Here is a 24,631-nt window from a genome sequence, read left to right on the forward strand (position 1 = left end):
TGTTCCCTCTAGGGATCAATGAAAGAAATACTTTTGCAAAGTACAAAATGTATAATTTGGAGTCTGTTATTTTAAGCTCACTTAGACTATTCAGTCCATTGTGTTACCACAGTGGTTACGTTTTCTCTTATCACTGAGTACTGGCCGATTTCATTTGCATCTCAGTGATATGTGAGCTCCCAAAAGTACCCAGCAAAAAGATTTGGAAGTTCTTCCTAAAGCACAACATTAAAAGCACTTCCAAAAATTTTCTCCCAAAGATGTTCCTTATTTTAACTGCACAGGAGGTTCATTTGAGTCAATTTTTTATAACTCGCTTTTTTCATTTTTTTAATGGGAAATTTAAAATTTTATTGTTTCAAATGGGTTAAAAACAGATTAAAAATTAATAAAATAGTGGAAATTATTTAAATTTTGCCGTTCCTGACAAGCGTTATAATACATTAAAAATATTTCAAAAATTATTTATTCGTCAAAATATCACACAATTTTTTTATTCACATCCAAATCACTGGATTCGCATCACACCTTAAGAAGTGATGCAAATTCAGTGCAACGGCTGTTGAAACGGAGGACTTCCGTCCTATGACAAGCCCATGTTAAATTCATCGCTTCTGCGTCAATTTTGCACCACTTCCGGATCCAAAAAAAAAAAAAAAACATTTTCATTACTTTTTTGGCGACCCTTTTTTTTGCTGGGTAGTTCATCCTTTAACTCGTAATCAATATCGAATTTTTCAATTTGGGTAAGCTTTTTTTCCAGTCTATTCTAATTTATGAATTAAAGAATATTGTAAAAGATACCAAATGTGTCGCGAGAGTAGAAAATTGAAATGCCAAATAGTTTCAGGCAATGAACAAACCTATTGACCATCAAACCTTGAAAGAATTCCTGACCATATTGACAATATCGTTAAATGTATTTAATATCCAAATTCAAATTACATACTTCTGGAAATCAGGTCAGTTATTATTTTCCTATAGCAGGACTAAGGCAAAATTTACAAAACCAAACTATACCACTGTGCCTTAGTGGTTTCTCCCATTGTTCATCCAACAAAATTCTCACCATAAAACGCAAATTGCATCAAAACGTGGAATTGTTTGTTTATTGAACCAAAAAAAAAAAACGCAGAATATTTGTAATAAATGCATAAAATTGGGAATGCCATGAAAGACTCAGTAAATATTGTTGTTGTCATTGTTTGGCACTCAGTGCCTCGAATGGTGCCTGGTCGTTCATCAGCAATCAATGTTGGCCTCACCAGTTGACCATTCAAAATTTTCCATGCCACCGCGAAAATACACCAAACAATGAAATCATTCATGTGCAATTCTGAAGTGTATGAACCATTGGTAGAATGCCTATCAGAGAGGAGTGATGATGATGACGATGTTGGTGATAGGATGAACGGCATATGAAGGTGGTGTCATTGAAGGCTCCATGCATACAAATGTACTTACCCTTTTAAATGCCAACACAGATATTTTCAGTTTGGCGCTCAATAATCGCGTCCATTGTATGGCGCCGATTTTTGCTGGCTGATGTTTACCAATTGGCGGAGCTTTTTTATGATTCTAAAAATAAAAACGAAAACGATGAAAAAAGAGATACAACACAAACACAAGGATATTGTTAAACAAATCAAGGTTATGCAGTTATTCATATATTCATACATATAAACAAACCCACACACATATATACGAGGGCGGTTTGGAAACGTCTTAGCCTATCAATGAAAGAGAATAGTTAGTTTTTCAAAAATATTTTTATTTTTCAGTATAATCTCCTAAAACTTCAATACACTTAGTCCAACGCTTTTCTAGCAATTCTATGCCTTGATTAAAATAGTTTTCCTCAAGGTCTTCAAAATGGTGGTTTAGAACTGTAATTGCATCTTCATTTAAGGTAAAACGCTTGCCAGCAAGGATTTTTTTAGATTTGGGAACAAGTAAAAGTCACTGGGAGCTAAATCAGGCGAATAAGGTGGGTGGTCAAGCTCGTACTCGTACTTTAATTCGTTGATTTTAGTCATTGTTAAAATACTCTTGTGCGCTGGTGCGTTGTCTTGATGGAAAATTATTTTTTGTGTTGTAAGCCAGGACGTTCTTCTCGAATTTGTACATTTAATTGATCCAAAAGGTTGCAATAGTCCTCTGAATTTATTGTTTTACCCTTTTGCAGATAGTCAATCAATAAAATACCTTTGAAATCCCAAAAAACTGTTGCCATAACCTTACCAGCCGATTGAATTGTTTTTGCCTTCTTTGGGGCACTTCCTCCAGCTTCAGTCCATTGTTTGGATTGTTCTTTTGTCTCTGGAGTATAGTGGTGGATCCATGTCTCATCAACGACAAGCTTGAGAAATGTTCATTCTTATGTGTTTTTGATCGACTGTTAACAAATGCGGCACCCATCTTGCAGAAAGCTTTTTCATCTGTAGTTCTTCATGTAAAATTAAATGGACTCGATCATTTGAGATGTCCATGATATTAGCAATTTCACGCACTTTTATTCGTCGATCATTTAATACCATATCATGCACTTTGGCTACAATTTCTGTTGTTGTTGCTGTTTGTGGACGTCCACTACGTGGTTCATCTTCAATGCTTGTACGTAAATTCAGCAACCTAATTTTTTATTGTTGCATATGAAGGAGCACTTTCACCTCATTCACCGTATCATTATGAATTTCTTATCCCGATAAACCTTTTTGATGTAAATATTTAATGACTAATTTTTCCATTGTAAAAAAATTGCGGATGCGTCTTTTTTGAATACCTGTTTTTACATGAAGGAGTTGCCAGATCGTAACAAAATTTAACATGTGTTCATAACAGAGATGGAAGTTTCCAAAACACTTAAGTTTTTTCTGTTTATACCGCGCTTTCTATGCTAGGCTAAGAAGTTTCTGATCTGCCCTCGTACATATATAATATCATACAGAATTATTAGTGGTATGGGTAGATGGGATACCTACTCCTTCCTTTGTATATGGATGAATGAAATTTGCTGTGTTACAAAATGAAATATTGTTTTTAAATGTAATAAAATCGATACTGTATTTTTTTATCTTCATCCTCAATTTCGAGAGTTTCGTAAAGCATTATTTGTAGCGTAATTCATATGAAAAATTTATTTACTTTTCGTAGTTTTAATTTCGGTATGAGATTCATATGAAATGAGTTTCGAAATGGCTAGATACCTAAAATATTTTCAGTCAAGACTTGCTCTTGGCATATACATGGATAGCACTTTGTTGGAAGGCTTAACTAAACTACTTTGCGTACAAAATTAAATATTAGCCTAATACAGACAGTTTCTGATTCTCCAATGATATCGAGTGTATTAATATTTTTTTTATTATTATTTTTAAGTTGATATCACTCGACTCTTTTTAATTGGATTGGCTTACCATATATTCGGATTCTACGGTATTTATTTCGGATACAAAAAATCTCAGTAAATTTTCATGTTTCGTTGAAATAAATTCTGTCAGTGCTTGTCTGGTATCCAAGTTCTTGATATCTTTTATCAACTCCAAACCTAGATCGGATGATCGCAACATTGTTATGCTTTTCTCAATAACTTGTTTGGCCTCTGATTCGACAGCAGCTAAACGTTTGTTAAAAGTACTCAACGTATGCTCCCAATTCTCCCAATTTCCCGGACGAAAGATATCGTAGTCCACACTGGTTAGCATCTCATCAAGCAAACGATAGACTTTGCGCATTAGATTTTCTATTAATGTGGGATCAGTGATAAGGCATTTGAGACGATTGCCAAATAGATTTTCATATTGAATAAAAACTCGTCCAATAGAGGCAATGTCACGGCTTATTCGATTGATATGGTCCACTTCATTGAAGAGGGCATTACGATCGAATTCCCATCTGGAACCTGCTCCGGAATCTTCAATGTATTTACGGCTCATCAGGTAGGCCGTTTTCCAGCATTTCAATAGATTGGCACAATTCGTTGCTGTCTCGTATGTGTACCTGGAGGTGTGACTGCGAAAAGGAAATATAAATTGCATAGAGGATATTATTTAAAGAAATTATTACATCGATCATCGAAAGCTTATAAAATAGATATTTTTTATTAAATTTTTTTAATCTTCATAGATTTTCTGATTACTTTTTGAAAATTTTAAAAGCTTTGAAATTTGCAATTAGGCATTATATTGGAAACTTTCTTGAAAAAATATTACATGATATCCACCCAAAAAAAGTGAACCCACCGTGGAAGTAAATGTAGGTTTATTTTAGAATTTTTTTTTTTTTAGAAACTAAAATAGATTTCTAATTGCAACATGTTATAAATAAGTTAATACTTTTTGTCAAACTGAAGACATTTTTTAAAAATAATTGTTTTTTTCTGTTGTTTAAGAAAACTGCATATGTTGAAAGAAAAACTTGGATTTAAAAAATTTTAAAATGTCTTTAGCGCTGTACGAAGTTCAATTCAACTTATGAACTCAATTTAAGCAAACTTCTGCCATTTTAGGAAATTATGAACTATTTTATTTTGTAGTAAAATTGTGCACTACATTTGTATACAACTTTTTATACCCTGCGCCACACTGTGGAACAGAGTATCATAAGTTAGTGCATATATTTGTAACACCCAAAAGGAGACGAGATAGACACATGGTGTCTTTGGTAATAATGCTCAGGGTGGGTCCATTTTTGTGATCAAAGTCTAGGTCGCAATTTAAGTCCTATCGCCTTCAAATTTGGCACATGTTCCTAATTTGGGTCAGAATGGAATCCTATTGATTTTGGAAGAAATCGGTTCAGATTCAGATATAGCTCCCATATATATCTTTCGCCCGATATGCACTAATATGGACCCAGCAGCCAGAGTTTTATACCGATTTGCTTGAAATTTTGTACAAACATAACACTTAGTCGTATAGTCAAGTGTGCAAAATTTGATTGAAATCGGTTCAGATTATTAGATATAGCTCCCATATATATCTTTCGCCCGATTTACACTCATATGACCACAGAGGCCAATTTCTTGCTCGGATTTAGTTGAAATTTTGCACAGGGAGTAGAATTAGCATTGTAGCTATGCGTGCCAAATTTGGTCGAAATCGGTTCAGATTTAGATATAACTCCCATATATGTTTTTCTGATTTTGACAAAAATGGTCAAAATACCAACATTTTCCTTGTAAAATCGCCACTGCTTAGTCGGAAAGTTGTAAAAATGACTCTAATTTTCCTAAACTTCTAATCCATATATATCGAGCGATAAATCATAAATAAACTTTTGCGAAGTTTCCTTAAAATTGCTTCAGATTTAAATGTTTCCCATATTTTTTACTAACATTGTGTTCCGCCCTAGTGCATTAGTCGACTTAAATTTTGAGTCTATAGATTTTGTAGAAGTCTATCAAATTCTGTCCAGATCGAGTGATATTTAAATGTATTTATTTGGGACAAACCTTTATATATAGACCCCAACACATTTGACGGATGTTATATGGTATCGGTATCAGGCTACCATGAAAAATTAGATCTACAAAGTGGTGCAGTGTATAATATAGTCGGCCCCGCCCGACTTTAGACTTTCCTTACTTGTTTTTTCTTATTTTTAGTTCACGTCATTAAAGTTAGCAAAAAGTTATTCAAATAAGGAACATTTACTCATATTGTGCAAAATTTAACTAAAATCAAATAATCTTCATGAACTAAAATAAAATTCAGTTGACATTAGAGCCCCTTTTTTCTGGGTGTAGGTTTTAAGAAAATAGTGTGCATCGGTCCATGTTTTGGTATAGCCCCCATATAAATCGGTCTCCTGAATTTACTTCTTGGGCTTGTAGAAAACGTAGTTTTTATCGAATTTACCTGATATTTGAAATCTAGAGGTTTTTAGGACCGTAAATAGGTGTTATGAATATATTGTGTACCGGTACAGATTTTGATATATCCCCCTTATAAACACACCCTCTGATTTGGGATCCAGATTCTGTAAGTTTTTCAGAAGCACAATTAGGTGTGCTTAATTTGGCGAATATCATGTTTTTGGGTGCTATACCCATATAGATTGATCTCTCAAATTTAACTCCTTCGACTTATATAAATTGCTTTAAACCGAAAGCAAAATTTCCAGATTTTACGTTTTCTAATCATTTGAATAATGGTTATCTACAGATTGAAGATTTCAAATCAAGGAGTTATTTCATAATTTTCACGATATGTTTATGATTCCTCTAAAACTTGAACAAAATTGCGTCTTTTGAATCCAGAATCTGGTCTAGTCTTCATAGGTAGAATCTTTAAATTTATCTTCGGGAAGCGTAATGGTTTAACTGATCTGCATAGGAGAATATCTGTCATAAAACCCCCTGAACTTCTATATATTATCAAGTAACTCGCTACGACGAAGAGCTTTCAAAGGAAACTGTTTGATTCATGGTGGTGGGTATTTAAGATTCGACACGGCCGAACTTACTACTATATATACTTGTTTTTATTTTGTTGTGTTTTTTATGCCTTATTTTTAAAAATATTATTTTTTACATTACGAACCAACAGAAAAAACTCTGCATTTGATGGACCAAGAATTTCACTTACCGAAATATTTTTTCAAAACACACAATGTTTTTAACTTTCTCGGTAAAGACATTGGATATTTGGCACAACAAGGCCTGCATTTTATCGTCATGGCAGTAATAACTTGACATGGTCCATATGTGACGCAGACCCACCATAACATTGGGTATGAGTAGTGTTGCCATTCTAAAACTGTCATAGGAACGAATTTTCTAAAAATAAAAAAAAAAAAAAAAACAACAGAAGTAAAAATGAAATGGCAAAGAAAAACAAAATTCCATATATCACTCTCAAGTGGTCATATCTTCAAGTGCGTGAGGGTGTGTGTGTGTGTGTGTGCGTCAAATTACCTCCAAGTAATCGGTTATGGTGCCAATATAGTCAGCATTTTCTTTGGCCAGACGAAATTTTTCTTCCACCCCAGTGACAGTTTCCGTCCAACGGCTTAGTATCTTTGAATCGTTGGCCTTGAGCGAATCTTCGGATGGGTGGAAAAAAACAGATAGACAAATAAAAATAATAATAATTCCTTTTCGCTTTTTTTTTCTTTGCTTCAATAAACTTACCCAATACAGCAACAACAAATTCCGATTTCAACTGCTCCAATATGCCATTCAATTCAATCTCGCGAAAATGCCACAAGCGATACTCGGCCATGGGAGTGAATTCATCCAGGGGCTATAATGATAGCAAAAGAAAAGAAAACGAAAAAGGATGACCAGCGCATTAAAAACCTTTTTGTTTGGGCTTTGATCTCCAATGTGGTAATGGCATTGTCACCTTTTCTTTGAGCGTCTTAATCAGCTTGTCTATGTAACGCATCCACCCACCGACCACATCTTCCAGTTGTTCTTGCGTATACGTGGGTATCAGATTAATCTTTTTGGGATCGATGGGTATGCGTACTTTGGATTCCTCGAAATGTACTTCTTCTTGGCCGGGGGCTGCATATGATGTGGGTAAATTGAATGCCCATTCAATATGGTTGAGGGTCCAGTCCACTTCCTGTTCGAAATCCTTTAATTGATTAAATAAAGCCTCTTGATGAGGTGGCAATTTTTCTTTGAAATTTTCCGTTTCTAGGCGACGCGTTTCTATTTTCTCATGCGTTTCCTTCAGCAATCTGTCCCATCTCTCACCAATGGTAAGTTTGACATCCGGTTGTTCAGCTGATCCAATTTGAGGTGGCGGGCAGTGTGAAAAGAGACCAAGGAAAGAGAATCAAATGAAATGGAGGTGGAATGCCTAATAGCAATTATGGTTTTTGCCAATTCTAAATTTCCTCTTCCGTTTCCGTTTTTATTAAAGCAATCTAATTTTCTTGATCTTTGTTATTTTGTGTTCGTCTGTATGTGTGTGAATGTGACTGTGTTTGTGTTGCCCAGCAAGGTGTGTTGCTCTTTTTTTTTTTTGTTAACCTTTTCCCTTTCATTCTCGTTTTAAATGACCACAAACTGTTTGTTTTTACTTCAGATAATTAGATTTCCGATTGTATTTTTAGCAAAGTTTGTTAAGAGAGCTCAACCACTTAACGAGGAAGGCTAACTAAGAGTGGTTAAGTGACACTAATCCCGTAAGCATTCAAAGGAGGACATTCTGTCGGAACATTATTGGATAATCGATGACTTAGTAATGAAGATGTTTGGAAAATTAAACTACCGAGTCATAGACCTTAGCAAATAGTCACACGTTGATGCTGGATGGAGATGCTTCTCAACAATAACTCTTGGAGTTCCCATGCCCCATATGCAACAGTTTTGCTTTTTACACAGAAAAAAAAACAGTTGTTAAATTGAAGTTAACTTATGTTTATTGCAAAAAAATTAATTTCGGTCAAAGATAACAAGTGAAAATATATCTTTCTCTTAATTAGTTGTTAAAACTTAACGGAGCTATATGGAAATGTCCTTCAATAAATAAAAATAGTAAGAATGAACTACAGCGTGGATAATATGTAATGTGTACATTCAGTTCATGTTTGGTTTTATTAAAAAGAAGAATTTGATAAATGGTGGTTAGTCCACTCAAGGTCAGTTATTTATTGAAATATCAAACAATGGAAATATCAAAGAATAGGATAAAATTTAGTTAAATTTTCCCACGATGTAATTAATTTTTCCCATAAAAAGGTAAATTTTGTGTACCCTGAACCATTCTATGAAGCAGGGTATTTTCAGTTAAAGCATTTGTTTGAAACACCCAGATAGAGACGAGTTACACACATAGTGTCTTTGACAATATTGCTTAGGACCGGCCCCTGAGTCACCCTAGCCATATACAAAATTTGAATAAATATACTCATATAGGTTAGGTGGCAGCCCGATGTATCAGGCTCACTTAGACTATTCAGTCAATTGTGATACCACGGTGGTGAATTTTTCTCTTATCACTGTGTGCTGCCCGATTCCATGTTAAGCTCAATGACAATTAAGCTCCTGATTTTTATAGCCGCGTCCGAACGGCGTTCCACATTGCAGTGAAACCACTTACAGAAACTTTGAAACACTCATAAATGTCGCCAGCATTAGATAAATCGAACCCACGACCTTGCGTATGTAATGCGGGCATGATAACCACTGCACCACGGTGGCTCCCAATATACTCATATAAATACATCCAGAGAAATGATTGGTTGGAATTCAAGTAGATAGTGGCGACTCTCAATTTTTAATTGTGTTGAATAATTATTGGTTATTTCTATTATTTTATGGTTTAAATAACAAACATAATAGCGTTGTGACCAAAAGTTCCCAGCAAAAAAAATTGGAAGTTTTTCCAAAGGCACAACTTCAAAAGCACTTCCAGAAGATGCGCTCCCAATGATGTTCTTTATTTTAACTACCCAGGAAGTTCTTTTAAGTCAATTTTTTATAACTTGGTTTTTTCATACTTTTAATGGGTAATTTTAACTTGTTTTGTTTCAAATAAGTTAAAAAATAGAGAAAGAATTCATAAAATGGTACAAATCATTTAAATTTTGTCGAAAAAAATGATAAATGCAATCTGAAAGAATCGTGAATTTTTGAAAATATTTGAGGTCAAACGTTTCCGACAAGCGTTATAATCCATTAAAAATTATAAAAATTTATAAAAATTATTTATTTGACAAAATATCACAGAATATTTTAATTTACATCCAAAACATTGAATTCCGATCACACTAAAGAAGTGATGCAAATTCAGTGGAACGGCTGTTGAAATAAAGGACTTCCGTCCTATGACAAGCCCATGTTAAATTCGCCGCTTCTGCGTCAATTTTGCACCACTTCCGGATCCAAAAAGAACATTTTCATTCCTTTTTTGGCGACGCTTTTTTTGCTGGGTTGGTACACACGACCAAATATTGGTCGTTATTTATATATAGAAGTAAGCAACCTTTTCAATTTATTCCACCCTGTTGAGATAACCGATTTGATAGTTATAAAGGAAACTTGTTGCTATGGACTACATATATATTACAACAAACAAGATATTTTTGTTTCAAAAATAAATAGTTCAATTAAAAAAAATTATTAAGCCCAACAAGGATTTCTTCAATTTATATCTAACCGTTTTTTTAATCCGGTAGCTCCATTCTTAAGTAAGTAAGTTACACATAAAATTATATTAATACCACTCATCATTTACCTTCTTCCCCAATTTTTCATACAATTTTATGAAATATATCAAGATGTGACATCCTTCGGAGGTTGTAAAAGGTAAATGATCAACATATACGATATGTGAAATCAAAAATTGCCCCAGCTGTAGGAATTTTGCGAAAATTTAGGAATAGATTTGACCAAAGGACTAAACTTTTGATTTACCAGGCTCTGATTCAAAGCCATTGTAACTATTTGGCTATAATTTATGCGCACAGGAAGAGTGCGGAGTTAAGGACTCTGCAAAGAATGCAGAATAAGGCATTAAAAGCAGTGGCAAATTTGCCTATAGGATACCCTACGCTTGCCCTGTATAAAGATGTTTTCCCTCTTATTTTACCAATTCACGGAACTTATAACCTTCAACTATTGTTATATGTATACAAATGTTTGCATAAAATAGGACATCATACAATTTCGTTCTTGTCCAATAGTCACAACATAAACACTCGTAATAATAATATGCTAAATGTGGTTTTATGCAGAAGTGAAACAACTAAACAAAGAATTGAATATTCTGGCAGTTTAAGATTTAATAGTTTGCCCAGTGAAATCAAGTCTGTTTCAAGTATCTCTGTTTTTAAAGTGAGAATAAAGGAATTTTTGAAAACAAACATCGATGAACTCCTAATATAATTTTAGTTCTAACCTCGAGTTTTTTTTTTAAGTTAATGTATTGAATGAAAATTTAAAAATCTAAGATTATATTATATGTTGCCAACGAGCCTCTACAATGCCTTAAGGCGCTGAGGCCATACTATGAAATTTGTAAATTTATAACGTTATAAAGAAACAATAAATAAACAAAAAAAAAAAAAATAAATGGCTTATCTATCTCGTCATCGAACTCAAAATCTATCAAGATACGAGAAAAAATCGCCTGGTTCGAAGGCATAAGAAAAATGTTACGAACCATGATATCGATCACGTGGTTGTGAAAGTGAGTATAGGCGGCAATGGACCAAGATCATTTATTATTCATTTATTATGCTTCCGATGACTATAATGTGGCGGTGGAATGACACAGTTGGTATTTTCAATATATTTGTTTTGCTTCAGCGACTCCCAATCAAATGACGAATGAAGAGGGAGATATTTTGAGAACTGTCCACCAAGAACCACAAATGCAGATGTTGAGTGTGTTTGGATATACGCATTCCGGTGTTTTTCATTAGTGATCAATATAATGATCAATAAAAAATATTAATTTGTAATAAAATTAAATAAGATAAAATCTAAAATTTATTCCGTATATTTTGATAGTAGATGCGACCGAATAATTCGGATAAACAAAAAAACTTGGCTGGCACAACAAATTTGTTTTCTGTTTCAAAGAATCGGTTAGAATTAAGTTTTGCCTCCGGCTTATCGCCCGATTTGGCCAAATATTGACAAAAAACCCACAATTCACCACCTATCTCGGCGAGATCTAGTTGACTGTTTGTAAAATAGCTACTGTTAGGTCGGAAAAATGTCTCAAATTCACCTCTACCTTTAATGTATCTCCCGATAAACCAAAAACACACTTTCGTAAAATTGCATAAAAATGGCTTGAGATTTAAATATATCCCATTTTTACTAACTAGCCCGATAGCCCACTTTATATGAAATTCAGTGATGTCGGTATTTAGGTTTAAGCACACAAAATTATATCTATCTCTCAATATTGGTACATAATTAGTACGCATGCCATGTTGGTTGAAAATCCCAACTTTTGGACATATACATGACATATTCGGTTAACTACTAATAAAAAGACATCGGTCAATCAGTTTTGTGTGAATATATAATATTTGTAAGTGTATTAATTTTCTGACCACTGTCTGCCAGTTGCTCAAGACTTTTATGATTTTAATTATCTTACCTCCTGCTGGTCGTAAGATTTAAGAAAAAAAAGAAACAACACAAAATGTTTATCATATTATTGGACTCACCCATATCTCCATCAGACGAACTTAACGAAGTTCTATCATTTTCTTTTTGACTATCCTGTATATCCTCTTCGTCTTCATCGTCATTGGCATCGGTCACTGTAGCTCCTCCCATAACAGCATTGGCCGGATCTTCACCTTGATTTGCTGTTGCCCTTAGAGCCTTAGTTTTAGCTTCTAGAGCTCGTTTTTCAGCTAATTTCTCCATTTTCCTTTTAATGGTTCATGGCAACATTTGGAAGTAGCATTTGTTGTTGGTGTTTTTTTTTTTTTTGTTAAAAACAATTTTCATGAAACAATCCAATAATAATTATTGTTAAATCAGCGAAGGGAAAAAAGGGTTTATTTGTTGACAGACAAACGGAACACAGCGACACGGATTAAACAATTCTACTCCTCCACCGTCTGGCCATTTCAACAGCTGAAAGTGCCAAGTATCAGGGTAAAAAACAAAAATTTTCATCCTACGAAAAAGGCCACAAATCGTAAAAAAGAAACGTTGGGATACTGCTTAACGACGTCTGTCCCGAAGTGAAATGGAGGATTTGTGTAGCCAACAGCCAACCCATTGGGATATAAATTAAAAGTGGCGAATACAAAATTACACCAAACTCCCCGCAAAAAAAAAGACATAGAGACAAGTACGAAAAAATGTACACGGACTAGCTGAATCAACAGCAAATTAACACAAAAGTAATAAAAGCTCCTGCTGATAAGCGTAACGAAATCACCAAAGGACAAATAGAAAAAAAAACAACAATTATTTCCATACCCTCAAAATTTTTTTGCCAAAAGTTCACCAAAGAAAAAAAAATATTTAATATGTAACCTTTAAGAAAGTTCACAAAATATTGTTTTTTTTATATTTTGAACATTCTTTCTTGACACAATTTAAATGCTCTAGTTGGAGATTGAGGTTGGCTATTTAATATATTGAGAGTCCTTTATTGAAAAGTGGAATTTATGTCATGCTTATTTGAATTTCTAAACTTTAGTATTGCAACATTGACTTTACTATAAGATAATCCGCAAAATTATCACTAAGATCCCATTTCTTTTAAAGCGCATCCCGGAATCCCCCATTGATTTTTCCACTTTCTATGCAGTCCTTTTAGAAAATAAACAATTAGGCTATTTTAAATGAAAAGTTGTTATTAAAAAAAAATAAACAAGTATATACGGCCGTAAGTTCGACCAGGCCGAATCTTATGTACCCTCCACCATGGATTGTGTAGAAACTTCTACGATCGAATTAATTGGGTTGTGGTATCTTAAAACTTCTTAACATCGTTTTCTAAATTGTGAGTTAGTCCATACGTGATATATATATTAGACAAAAAAGGTATGTATAGGTAAGTCAACAAATATGGACTTTTGCACGGTACGTAGAGAGCCAGAATTGAAATATGGGGGTCGCTTATATGGGGGCTATATACAATTATGAACTTGATATGTACCAATTTTTGTGTGATTGGGGATCGATTCATCTGAGGGCTATATATAACTATAGACTGATATGGACCTAGTTAGGTATAGTTGTTAACGGCCATATACTAGCACAATGTACCAAATTTCAACTGACTTATAGACCGATGTTGACCAATTTTTGCATGGTCATTAGAGACCATATACTAACACCATGTACTAAATTTCAGCCGGATCGGATGAAATTCGCTTCTCTTAGAGGCTCCGCAAGCCAAATCGGGGGATCGGTTTATATCGGGGCTATATATAAATATTGACCGATGTGGACCAATTTTTGCATAGTTGTTAGATACCATATACTTACACCACGTACCAAATTTCAGCCGAATCGGATGAAATTTGCTTCTCTTAGGGGGTCCGTTTATATGGGGGCTATTCGTAAAAGTGAACCGATATGGTCCATTTGCAATACCATCCGACCTACATCAATAACAACTACTTGTGCCAAGTTTCAAGTCGATAGCTTGTTTCGTTCGGAATTTAGCGTGATTTCAACAGACGGACGGACGGACGCACATGCTCAGATCGCCTCAGAACTGCACCACGACCCAGAATATATATACTTTATGGGATCTTAGAACAATATTTCGATGTGTTACAAACGGAATGACAATGTTAATATACTCCCATCCTATGGTGGATGGTATAAAAATATTAAATTTCATCCCCGCTGGGATTTGAATCTGTGACATTTGACTCTTTCACCCATGGAAGAAGGTTTTGCAAATTTTCGATCATTTTTAATTTTTTTTTATGTTTAATTGATGAAATATATTTATACTAGAATATATGCCGAAAATAACATAATAAAAAAGATGTAAAACATAAAAAAAAATATTTTGTTAGAAAAATATTTGTAATTGCCACATAAGACTCTTTAGAGGAGTCTATAAATAACTTTCGCGTCGTAATTAGAGGGCCAAATTTTAATCTGTCCGATTTAAATTTACTCCTGCAAGAGGTCTCCGAGGTCAAATGTGGGCATCGGTTTAATTTGGGGGCTATACATATATAATTATGGACCCATATTGAACAATTTTTGCCTGGTTATTAGACTGCATTTACTAACATCGCGTACCAAATTTCAACCTATCCGGTACTGAAATGTTCTCTCCCAAGGAGATCAGCAAGTCAAATCTGGTAGTCGGTTAATTTAGGGGCTATAACAGCTACTTTTTGTTTCAAAGTCAATATATTGTTTCGCTCGGAAGTTTGCGTGATTTCAACAGACGGACGGGCATCTCTTAATTGACTAAGAATCTCGCTCCGTGCCAATATATATATATAAGTTATGGGGCCTGAGACCCCATGTGTTACAAACGGACTGACAAAGTTAGTATACCCCCATCATATAGTGGAAGGGGGTTTTCAGTTTTAATAAAAATATGTTTATGGTACAAATTTCTGATGTTCGAAAATTTCCAAGATTTCCGGTAGTTCTTATAAAAAGTTAATTCTCAAAGATCATTCCTTGTTACATGTGTGGAATTTTTGCAGGGCATTATGATTTGGAACAATAGGTCAGAAAAAAAAATCTGAGAGCTGTCGCATACAACGCAATTTCGGGTCGATTTATCACTGCTCATTTGTTTATTTCCTTCTGCATCTCAATGTGTAAATGCACTCTATCTTCTCAAAATTTGGCACAGGCTTTTTCCTTTATTCCCTCCATGGTATTGTACTCATAAAGATCTCGATACTTGTAATCTTGTCTTGTTCGAATTTAAAAAAATTGAAATGTTGCTTAAATTTTTATAATTTTGACATAGAACAATCACAAACATGTGCCTTCAGCTCTAGTTCGAGTTCAAAACTAAAAAACGATTAAAATTGCTATTCGTTGGCGCATTCATTCGTGAATTCATTCACATCTTTGTTTGATTTTTATATCAGAGTAAAGGCGTACTACAACTTAAAAAGTACAAAGAAATTTTTGTTTTGCAAAATATTTTACCAAAAAACGGTCAGTGAATACCAACAGCAAATTTAATTGCCAAAGAGTAACGGAAAAAATCCGATTAAAAAACGCTAAAGACCAACAAAAAACTACAAGAAGAATGACCAAAGAATTAAAATAAAAGAAAAAAAGAAAACTACGATGATAGCATAACCGAATGGCAACTTTCCTCTGTTATCAGATGGTTTATTGTAATTTTGTACATTATACGAAACGAAGGGAACCGACCAAAGATTGTTGTGGATCGGAATGAAACAAAGGCGACTATAGGATTTGGGTTACATGAGACTAGTAAACTTTTTCGTTTTAAATTAAAATCAGTTTTCAATATGCAATATTAATATGAAATGGGTTTATTTGAGTATAAATTATCCAAACCAAGCCGAAATGTTATAAGAAGACTTTGTTATTATTTTTTAATTTTTTTTAATTGAGATAAATTTTTTTCGGATACATTCTCGTAAAGCGGAGTTATATAGTGAAGACATTGTAATTATTTTTGTGGCATTATAATTCAGCTAAATTTAAAATTATATTCACTAACAAATGTTGTCATAAAATACGGCATTTGCATATTTCATAAAAAAACAAGTATATACGGCCGTAAGTTCGGTCAGGCCGAAGCTTATGTACCCTCCATCATGGATTGTGTCTTAAAACCTCCTAACACCATCTTCTAAATTGTATGTAAGTCCATACGTGGTATATATTAAATCAAAAAAGATCGATCCAATACGTATATAATTCAGTTTGACAAAGTAGACATAAAATTTTGACAAAATTTTCTACAGAAATAAAATTTTAACAAAATTTTCTATAGAAATAAAATTTTCACAAAATTTTCTATAGAAATAAAAATTTTCACAAAATTTTCTATAGAAAGAAAATTTTGACAAAAATTTCTACAGAAATAAAATTTTAACAAAATTTTCTATAGAAATAAACTTTTGACAAAATTTTCTATAGAAATAAAATCTTCGTAGATTATTTTTGGCTCGAGTGGCAACCATGATTATGAACCGAATAAAATTTGAACAAAATTTTCTATAGAAATAAAATTTTGACAATGATGAAAATTTTATTATGAACCGAATAAAATTTTAACAAAATTTTCTCTAGAAATAAAATTTTGACAAAATTTTCTATAGAAATAAAATTTTGGTAGATTATTTTTGGCTCTAGTGGCAACCATGATTATGAACCGATATGGACCAATTTTTGTGTGATTGGACCAATTTTGGTATGGTTGTTAGCGACCATATACTAACACCACGTTCCTAATTTGAACCGGATCGGATGAATTTTGCTCCTCCAAGAGGCTCCTGAGGTCAAATCTGGAGAACGTTTTATATGGGGGCTATATATAATTATGGACCGATATGGCCTAATTTTTGCACGGTTGCTAGAGACCATATACCAATACCATGTACCAAATTTCAGCCGGATGGGATGAAATTTGCTTCTCTTAGAGGCTCCGCAACACAAATCTGTGGATCGGTTTATATGTGCGCTATATATAATTATGGACCGATGTGGACCAATTTTTGCACGGTTGCTAGAGACCATATACCAATACCATGTACCAAATTTCAGTCGGATCGGATGCAATTTGCTTCTCTTTGAGGCTTCGCAAGCCAAATCTGGAGATCGGTTTATATGGGGGCTATATATAATTATGGACCGATGTGGACCAATTTTTGCATGATTGTTAGAGACCATATACTAACACCATGTACCAAATTTCAGCCGGATCGGATTAAATATGCTTCTCTTAGAGGCTCCACAAGCCAAATCTGGGGATCGGTTTATATGGGGCCTATATATAATTATGGACCGATATGGACCAATTTTTGCATGGTTATTAGGGACGATATACCAACACCATGTACCAAATTTCAGCCGGATCGGATGAAATATGCCTATGTTAGAGGCTCCACAAGCCAAATCTGAGGGTCCCTTTATATGGGGGCTATATATAATTATAGACCGATATGGACCAATTTTTGCATGGTTGTTAGGGACGATATACCAACACCATGTACCAAATTTCAGCCGGATCGGATGAAATATGCTTCTGTTAGAGGCTCCACAAGCCAAATCTGAGGGTCACTTTATATGGGGGCTATACGTAAAAGTGGACCGATATGGCCCGTTTTCAATACCTTTCGACCTACATCGATAACAACTACTTGTGCCAAGTTTCAAGTCGATAGCTTGTTTTGTTCGGAAGTTAGCGTGATTTCAACAGACGGACGGACATGCTTAGATCGACTCAGAATTTCACCACGACCCAGAATATATATACTTTATGGGGTCTTAGAGCAATATTTCGATGTGTTACAAACGGAATGACAAAGTTAATATACCCCCATCCTATGATGGAGGGTATAAAAACTTCATTCCAATAATTAACTAAAAATCAAGTATATATGCAGCCACCGTGGCGCCTTGCATACATAGGGTCGAATTTGGTAAAATCGCGCGATACATTTATATGACAGCTATATCTAAATCTGAACCGATTTCGATAAAATTTTGCAGACTTGAAAGGTGATGAAAAGTATTACTTTGTGCTAAATCGGTTAGTAAAAAAGTGCAACGTGACCCCATTTTTCGGAATCGGACGATACATATATATGTGAGCTATATATAAATGTGATCCGATTTCTTCCAAATTTAAATTTGTTCGGTAATTTTTAAAAAACGTCCTTGTGCCCAAAAACCACCCTGTAACAAATTTCATCAAAATCGGTTAATAATTGCGACCGGAATCTTGCGAAGACTAAATAAATGGACAAAGCGCTAGATCGACTCAAGAGGTGATTCTGAGTCGATCTGTATATATTTTAGGGGGTCGAACATCAATAAAGTTATTATACCCTGACCTTTTAACTTGTACTTAAATTGTGTAACTTTTAAGTTTTTCATAAAGATCATAACATTTCAACCTTGGTGACTTTTTTTCTTAAATATCATAATAGTTTAGATTGTGATCATGTGAGAGAAAATCATGTTTATCGATGACTATAACATATAAGATTGTAATTGGAAACTTTTTTCATTCCGATCATAATGTATCAAATGACAGCTATGTTTGTTTATAACCACTCATTGGGCGACAATGGTTGCAATGGTTGAAATATTATATGATCACCACAAAGAAGCTAATTTGGCCCTTCTAATATAAATGCTTATAAATGCCAATTTCAAGACCGCTTTATATATCATAATATAGGATATGTCCTATATTAACCCTCCAATATCCCAATTTTTTTGCCAGCTGATTAAATTTTCAATGTAAACGACACAAAAGCAAGAGAACTAAGCAAGAAATATGTATACCGTAAAATTCAGCATATGCTGCAAAGCCTCTTGAATAGTTTCAAAAGTTTTCTTTTTATTTTGCCCATTTTTGTTGTTTTAAGGTGTGTTTTACTAAAAGCTTCCCTATTAAATGAAGCTTGGGCATTAGGGGGTTAATATATACGTATTATTTCGATACGATACGTATCAATCTTCACATGCATAACGTAAACTTCACTAATTCGAGGATTTATCTTATATTCCTATACATAAAAAATATCTCATATAAAAGAGAATTTCCAATTTTATTGAGGCAAAATTGTATGTTGGGTACAAAGATAAATCTGAAAAAAGTGGAATCGAGTTAAATATTGATAAACAAAGCGCACTGAAGTGAGAAGGCATGAGGGTGTACAACAAAGCATATTTCGCAATAAAGCTGGTAACATAAGGAACGACGCAGAAATGCGTACACAAAAACGAAAAAAGGAGGGAAAACACGCACACATGAACCATATTCGTTTAGCACTAACGCACAATGGTCTAAAAAGCTTATCGGTTATGAGAAAGCTAGCTTCTTTTGCATAACACGATGTTACAAAATCGCATCCATTTTTTTAGTTTTCCAGATCGCATAGTTTTTCTAAATCTCCTTTTTTCGTAATACTTCTGCATCTATAAATTTTTTGGTCGTGGAAAGCCGAGGCATTTTTATTTAAGCATATAAGTTTGTTGAAATTTGCTTGCAAATACGAATCTGTGTTAAATGTCAAAACGATAGCTTCATTATTAAAGGCTGTAGCAAATACCACAAACGGGACATCCCCTGGTTAAGAATATACCCAGCAAGAACTGATTACGGAGTTAGGGTGAAAAACTGCTTAACAAGTGCATTCGGACCAGTCCCAAGCATATCCATAATGGGTTACCATAAATGGGGAGCAATCGTGGTGCAATGGTTAGCATGCCCGCCTTGCATACACAAGGTCGTGGGTTCGATTCCTGCTACGACCGAACACCAAAAAGTTTTTCAGCGGTAGATTATCCCACCTCAGTAATGCTGGTGACATTTCTGAGGATTTCAAAGCTTCTCTAAGTGGTTTCACTGCAATGTGGAACGCCGTTCGGACTCGGCTATAAAAAGGAGGTCCCTTGTCATTGAGCTTAACATGGAATCGGGCAGCACTCAGTGATAAGAGAGAAGTTCACCAATGTGGTATCACAATGGACTGAATAGTCTAAGTGAGCCTGATACATCGGGAACCTGATAAAGGGATAATTTTGCAGCTCATATATTTGGTATTTTATGTTCCAGCATAAGATGGGTGTTATACTAAATTTGTCATACCGTTTGTAATGTATCGAAACATTGGGTCCAGATCCCATAAATTATATATATTCTGGGTCGTGCTGAAATTCGTAGTTGATGTAGCGATGTCCGTCCGTTTGTTGAAATTACACTTACTCTCGAACAAATCAAATTATCGACTTGAAACTTAGCAGAAAATAGTTGCTGTTTATGTTGGTTAGATGTTGTTTTTTAGGTATATGGGGGATATACCTAAAAACCGATTCCTAGAATTGATTTCTTCAAAGAGGCTCCTTTGAAGATCAAATTTCATCCGTAGATATTTGTGTGAGGTGGCCTCCACACATACCATACCCTAGCAAAAAATTTCGAAGTTCTTCTAAAGACATAACTTTAAAAGCACTTCCAAAAATGTCCTCCCAAAGATGTTGTCTATTTTAACCACAAAAGAAGTTCTTTTAATTATATTTTTTTATAAATCGCTTTTTTCATATTTTTTTGTTTCAAATAGATTAAAAACAGAGTAAGAATTAATAAAATGGAACCAATTATTCAAGTTTTGTTGATAAAAATTCTAAATCCATTCTAGAAACATTGTGAATTTTTGAAATTAGTTGATGTCAAACGTTAGAATGCATTAAAAATCATAAAAATTTATAAAAATTATTTATTTAGCAAAATATCACAAAATTTTTTTTTTATTAACATCCAAAACACTGAATTCACATCACACCCTAAAAACTGATTCAAATTCAGTGCAACGGCTGTTGAAATGGTGGACACCCGTCCTATGAAAAGCCCATGTTAAATTCGTTGCTTCTGAGCCAAATTTGCACCACTTCCGGATCCAAAAAGAACATTTTCACTACTTTTCGGAGACGCTTTTTTTGCTGGGACATACATAGGTCCATATCGGTTTATAATTATGCTTGTCGCATTTTAATGAGTCACTGGGAAATTCTAAGACGAGCATAGTCTTACATAGGATTAGCTCACATAGACTACTCTGTCTTTTGTGATAACATTGGTGATGAACTTCTCTCTGATTATTGATTGTTGTTCAATTCCATGTAAAGCTCAATGACAAGGTTCTTCTCGTTTTACAGTCGAGTCTGAATGGCGTTTCATAAAAAATAGCCTGAATGGTTACAACATAAAACATAAGATGTCTCAGAAATTATGACATCCGGGCTACGATACGCACTCAATGTACAACATAAAACATAAGATGTCTCAGAAATTATGACATCCATAAGATACGCACTCAATGTTGCCTTAATGCAGAATTGTCTAATTTTCCGTTTGAACCAAAAATTTCAATAGAATATCCTTTTCAGTATGTTTACTTACCTCTTTTGTTTAAGTGCTTTCAATCGAAATTCCGATGGTTTCGCCAATTCTAAGAGACCAGGAGCTGTATCCTTTACCTCGGTTGCATCTGCCCCAACTTCCGTAGGTGTTTGTGATTCATAACTCTCCATGTGTTTGCCTTCTATTAATTTTGGTTCACGAAATTGAAATTCAATTGCTCGTTTATAAATCTAAAATGAACATAAGAAAAAATTAAAGAAAATGAACATTTTCAGATAAAATGGCCAGAGGGCAAAATCTTTTGATACATATTCTTAAACTGAGATAATTCATAAAATGACCAAGAAATTTCACATTATTTTAACTGTCCATAGATATAAGAAACCATGACATAAACCTCTCTAATTAGGAACAAGAACATTGATGAAAAGCAAACCTAAAACATTTCACAGATGCGAAACAAGATTAAGAAAAATGTACTTTAAACAATTCTCTCAAGACAACCGATGACTGATGCCAACAGAAAACTAAACACCATCCCCTCTCTGGTTTGGCAGGTGGGGTAGAAATATTTGTGCCCATTTGCAATCTCAGCACTTGGACCACTTTAAATGTTTGATACCCTATGATGGCCTTATTGAGCCGGGCCAAAATATTCCCTCAAGTGGAAAAATGAAATGCCCCCGAGGCAATTTGATAGATGGTTAATAATGCGCGTGCCATTCATCGCCTTCGTTTCAATGCAGAGGGGAAAAAGAATTAATTACAATATTTCTACACTTCATTACAATGTTGATGGAGCTGTGTTGTGCTTCTTCCCTTTGTGCTGATGTGATCATCTCAGAGGCCCTCTTCCCCATCCACCCTATCCAAACGAAGGTATTGAAGCAAAACCCTTTTTTGTCATTGCCTTTAGGGGTGGAAGAGCTATGGGGCATACAAATTGATGATTTTGTGATTAATTGAAAATTGCCTCCCACAAAATTGCCATTAGGAACCAAGGACTCAGTAGAGGACTGGATGACTGACTGACTGGTTGGGTGGGTGGATATGGGGTGGAAAGAAACATTAGCAATATTTAAAATTAAAAAGCAGAGGCAAAAATATGTTAATGGAAAATCAATCCAGGCGTGTCGAAAGTGGCTGTTGACAAGAGAAGTTGCTTTTGTGGCCAAATACTTTGGCTTACTATGGAGCTTATAGATTTTTCCCATTGTTAAATATTTGCTCTTAAAGTGTTTAATTTTTAAGGAATTAGTTATTTTAATTAAATATACATGCAGTAGAGAATTTATTTTAATTACGAAAATGTATATTTCAAGCAATTCCGTATCGCTAAGGTGTTTAGGGAGTTATTTTAATAATAAATTAATTAATTAACTTATTATTAGGACTACTTTAAAAAGGACAAACAAATATTCCTTAATACGAAAAAAAAATATTGGCGTACAAGACCCGATATGCCTAATTATTATCACATTACCTAGTATACATATTTGGCGATTATATGCATCTGTAGCTTATGCGATAAATATAATATTTATTTATTGTTAGATATTTTGTGGTTATAGAAATTTATCAAAACAAATTTACACCAACGATACTCTTACTTACCATCTCAACATCCTGTCTCATTGATCTTATTAGTTCCCCTCGTACTGTACCAAATACAAAGTTTTGTGGCATTTCGGCGAAACATTCACTGATATCGGAATAAAATGCTAAATAAACGGAAAAAAGTAAAACTTATAAATATGACAGCATTTGCTCCACTATAATATAAAGAATTTTTAATCTCCTTGAAATGTAAGCCTCAAGACCGACTAAAAGGCTTATGAGAATATAAATGGTTTAATGGTTTAGTTTCTAAATATTTACACTATACCATATTAGCTGATGGAATTCGTATATATCTTAAAACTTCCAAATATACCTATTTCACAAAAACTGAAAAAGTCTATAGCAAAAAACGCCAATGAAATGAGTGACAACAAGTATATACGGCCGTAAGTTCGGCCAGGCCGAAGCTTATGTACCCTCCATCATGGATTACGTAGAAACTTCTTCTAAACACTGCCATCCAGAATCGAATTACTTAAGTTGCGGTAACGCTTGCCGATCGCAAGGTATCTTAAAACCTCCTAACAACATCTTCTAAATTGTATGTAAGTCCATACGTGGTATATATTAAATCAAAAAAGATCGATTCAATACGTATATAATTCAGTTTGACAAAGTAGACATAAAATTTTTACAAAATTTTCTACAGAAATAAAATTTAAAAAAAATTTTCTATAGAAACAAAATTTTCACAAAATTTTCTATAGAAATAAAAATTTTGACAAAATTTTCTATAGAAAGAAAATTTTGACAAAAATTTATACAGAAATAAAATTTTAACAAAATTTTCTATAGAAATAAACTTTTGACAAAATTTTCTATAGAAATAAAATCTTGGTAGATTATTTTTGGCTCGAGTGGCAACTATGATTATGAACCGAATAAAATTTTAACAAAATTTTCTATAGAAATAAAATTTTGACAAAATTTTCTATAGAAATAAAATTTTGACAAAATTTTCTATAGAAATAAAATTTTGACAATGATGAAAATTTTATTATGAACCGAATAAAATTTTAACAAAATTTTCTCTAGAAATAAAATTTATGTAGATTATTTTTGGCTCTAGTGGCAACCATGATTATTAACCGATATGGACCAATTTGTGTGATTGGACCAATTTTGGTATGGTTGTTAGCGACCATATACTAACACCACGTTCCTAATTTGAACCGTATCGGATGAATTTTGCTCTTCCAAGAGGCTCCGGAGGTCAAATCTGGAGAACGTTTTATATGGGGGCTATATATAATTATGGACCGATATGGACCAATTCTGCCACGGTTGTTAAAGATCATATACTAACACCATGTTCTAAATTACAACCGGATTGGATGAAATTTGCTTCTCTTGGAGACTTCGCAAGCCAAATCTGGGGATCGGTTTATATGGGGCCTATATATAATTATGAACCGATGTGGACCAATTTTTGCACGGTTGTTAGAGACCATATACCAATACCATGTACCAAATTTCAGCCGGATCGGATGCAATTTGCTTCTCTTTGA

General features: G+C 33.9%; 2 protein-coding genes across 2 annotated transcripts in view; both read right to left on the minus strand.

The window, feature by feature from the left end:
* The window catches only part of Dhc98D (Dynein heavy chain at 89D), a 252,715-nt gene extending 244,988 nt beyond the window's left edge, over positions 1 to 7,727 (minus strand). The window contains exons 1-6 of the mRNA XM_075295234.1: positions 7,347 to 7,727; positions 7,133 to 7,244; positions 6,917 to 7,044; positions 6,588 to 6,778; positions 3,417 to 4,011; positions 1,465 to 1,578 (exon numbers count right to left, since the gene is read on the minus strand). Of these exons, the coding sequence (XP_075151349.1) occupies positions 1,465 to 1,578; positions 3,417 to 4,011; positions 6,588 to 6,778; positions 6,917 to 7,044; positions 7,133 to 7,244; positions 7,347 to 7,388 (1,182 nt within the window). The 5' untranslated portion in view covers positions 7,389 to 7,727. The remainder of the gene's footprint in view (positions 1 to 1,464; positions 1,579 to 3,416; positions 4,012 to 6,587; positions 6,779 to 6,916; positions 7,045 to 7,132; positions 7,245 to 7,346) is intronic.
* A 13,811-nt stretch (positions 7,728 to 21,538) lies between these two features.
* The window catches only part of LOC142225437 (uncharacterized), a 40,756-nt gene continuing 37,663 nt past the window's right edge, over positions 21,539 to 24,631 (minus strand). Inside the window, exons 7-8 of the mRNA XM_075295190.1 lie at positions 23,118 to 23,224; positions 21,539 to 21,733 (exon numbers count right to left, since the gene is read on the minus strand). Coding sequence (XP_075151305.1) covers positions 21,539 to 21,733; positions 23,118 to 23,224 — 302 coding nt within the window. The remainder of the gene's footprint in view (positions 21,734 to 23,117; positions 23,225 to 24,631) is intronic.

The sequence above is a fragment of the Haematobia irritans genome, chromosome 1, assembly GCF_050003625.1.
Source record: "Haematobia irritans isolate KBUSLIRL chromosome 1, ASM5000362v1, whole genome shotgun sequence".
Taxonomy (NCBI): domain Eukaryota; kingdom Metazoa; phylum Arthropoda; class Insecta; order Diptera; family Muscidae; genus Haematobia; species Haematobia irritans.